The sequence below is a fragment of the Equus caballus genome, chromosome 11, assembly GCF_041296265.1.
Source record: "Equus caballus isolate H_3958 breed thoroughbred chromosome 11, TB-T2T, whole genome shotgun sequence".
In the NCBI taxonomy this organism is placed as follows: Eukaryota; Metazoa; Chordata; class Mammalia; order Perissodactyla; family Equidae; genus Equus; species Equus caballus.
The window spans coordinates 21717946-21719742 of NC_091694.1; the positions used below are offsets into that span (position 1 = coordinate 21717946).

The following is a 1797-nucleotide window of genomic DNA, read 5'->3' on the forward strand; positions in this document are numbered from 1 at the left end:
GATCGGACAGCCTACTTATCCTTCATCTGAAAAGTAGACAAAAAATGTGGGGATGATTTGCAGGTACCTAGCATGCCAGTCCATCATTAATGATGTGTCATGATTAGAAGATAATGACTCGGTGCCTTTGAAGACTGAAATGAAGCTCTCCATGCAGTGACAAACCACCAGCGTGAAGAGTCCTAATTTGACAAAACAAACTAAACCCCTTTTATGAGGTGAGGAGTGTATCTTAGGTAATAAACACTTAAGTAATTAGATGCTTTTTATAGAGACAGCTATAAACTGAAAAAGGGGGGAAAATCTTGGTTGGTAATAGGCTGACGCTCAGGGAGGCGGGTATATAAGAGCCAGGGCAGAGGAGAGGAGCATTGAGACACCAAGAGACTTCTCTTCTCAACCCAACAAAAACCCAACTCCTGACACCATGTCTTGCTGTGCTCCCCGCTGCTGCAGTGTCCGCACTGGCCCTGCTACCACCATCTGCTCCTCTGGCAGATGCTGCCGGTGTGGAGTCTGCCTGCCCAGCACCTGCCCACACGAGATCAGCCTCCTTCAACGCACCTGCTGCGACCTTTCTGCCCCACCCTGCTGTGAGCCTGACACCTATGTGCCAACTTGCTGGCTGCTCAACTCCAGACATCCAACTCCCGGACTGAGTGGGATCAACCTGACAACCATCGTTCAGCCTGGCTGTAACAGTCTCTGTGAGCCCTGCTGTTAAGTGGCCACATCATTGCACAGGGTCAGTGTCGTGCTGCTCAGCACCCTGTGGGGCATCCAGCCTTCAACACTCGCTCCTACCAACATCAAGCTAAATCAATCTCAATTCCCAGGGCAATGTTTTCATGAGTTTGCCCAACTTCTTCATTCTTTCCTCCTTTTGGGTAGGGTTGGAGACTTTCCTTCTGTCTTTTAGGCTATTTCACCGCTCTTTGAAAATAATCATTTTGACTATTCATTAATAAACTTCATTCTGGCTTAGCAAATATGGCCTTGTGATCATTTATTCCTGTGTTTCCTTTTAGGAAAAGTGGAGTGCCTACCTAAACCTGAACAGCAGGTCACCATACTACCCGAGATTTACCCTAGCATCATGAGATCTCTCATGGTGGAATCACTGAAAAATTAGATACTGGCTCTTTGTGACAGGTTGAAAAGTAAAAAATTCAGTAGGTCATTTTGTAGGATCTTTGTATTCAATAGATATTTTTTAAGACAATCACTGTCCGAGCACTATGCTAGAGTCTAAAGATTAATATAACATTTCTAAAATATTTTATTTATTTTAATTTCCATTACTCTGAAATTGATTTTTCTTTCTTCCCTGATTGACTAAACAAATTGATCACTTTGCTGGTATGCAGAAATAATTTTGGCTCCCTTAGTCATAGTCATGAATGAAATTTTAAGCTCAAAAAGCAATACAATTTTGGGAAGTGCATAGATTCATTTCTTGATATACGCTGTCTTCTAATAAAATCAGTTTTGAATGAATATTAGCATTTACCGAGTATTCCTTGCTCCCTCAAAGGAAGCTTGGTTTACATTAGTCATAACTATGCTTAGAAGTTTACTAGTCCAAGAGACATGTAATATCATGTCATTGAAATAAACTGAAAATGTCAGGCCATAGTACAGTATTCTCTATACACCAGAAATAGGCACACAATTCTGGGAGTGAAAATACACAGCTCCTCTTAGAACAAAGCTTTTATGATGACCATTAATTCTTCTCCTTAGTTGCCCTGGAAAAATCCAGGTGCATTAATGTTTTTGCAGAAACTACGCAGAGTG

At 41.8% G+C, this 1797-nt stretch overlaps 1 protein-coding gene across 1 annotated transcript; it reads left to right on the top strand.

Annotated features, from left to right (window-relative positions):
• The first annotated feature begins 357 nt into the window (after positions 1-357).
• Positions 358-989, top strand: LOC100053832 (keratin-associated protein 3-1). Its single transcript, XM_003362568.5, has one exon. The coding sequence runs from the start codon at positions 428-430 to the stop codon at positions 722-724; it is 297 nt and encodes a 98-aa protein (XP_003362616.1). The 5' UTR covers positions 358-427; the 3' UTR covers positions 725-989.
• The last annotated feature ends 808 nt before the right edge of the window (positions 990-1797 follow it).

Coding starts and splice junctions, on each gene's coding strand:
- LOC100053832 (XM_003362568.5), top strand. CDS start 428: ATGTCTTGCTGTGCTCCCCGCTGCTGCAGTGTCCGCACTGGCCCTGCT.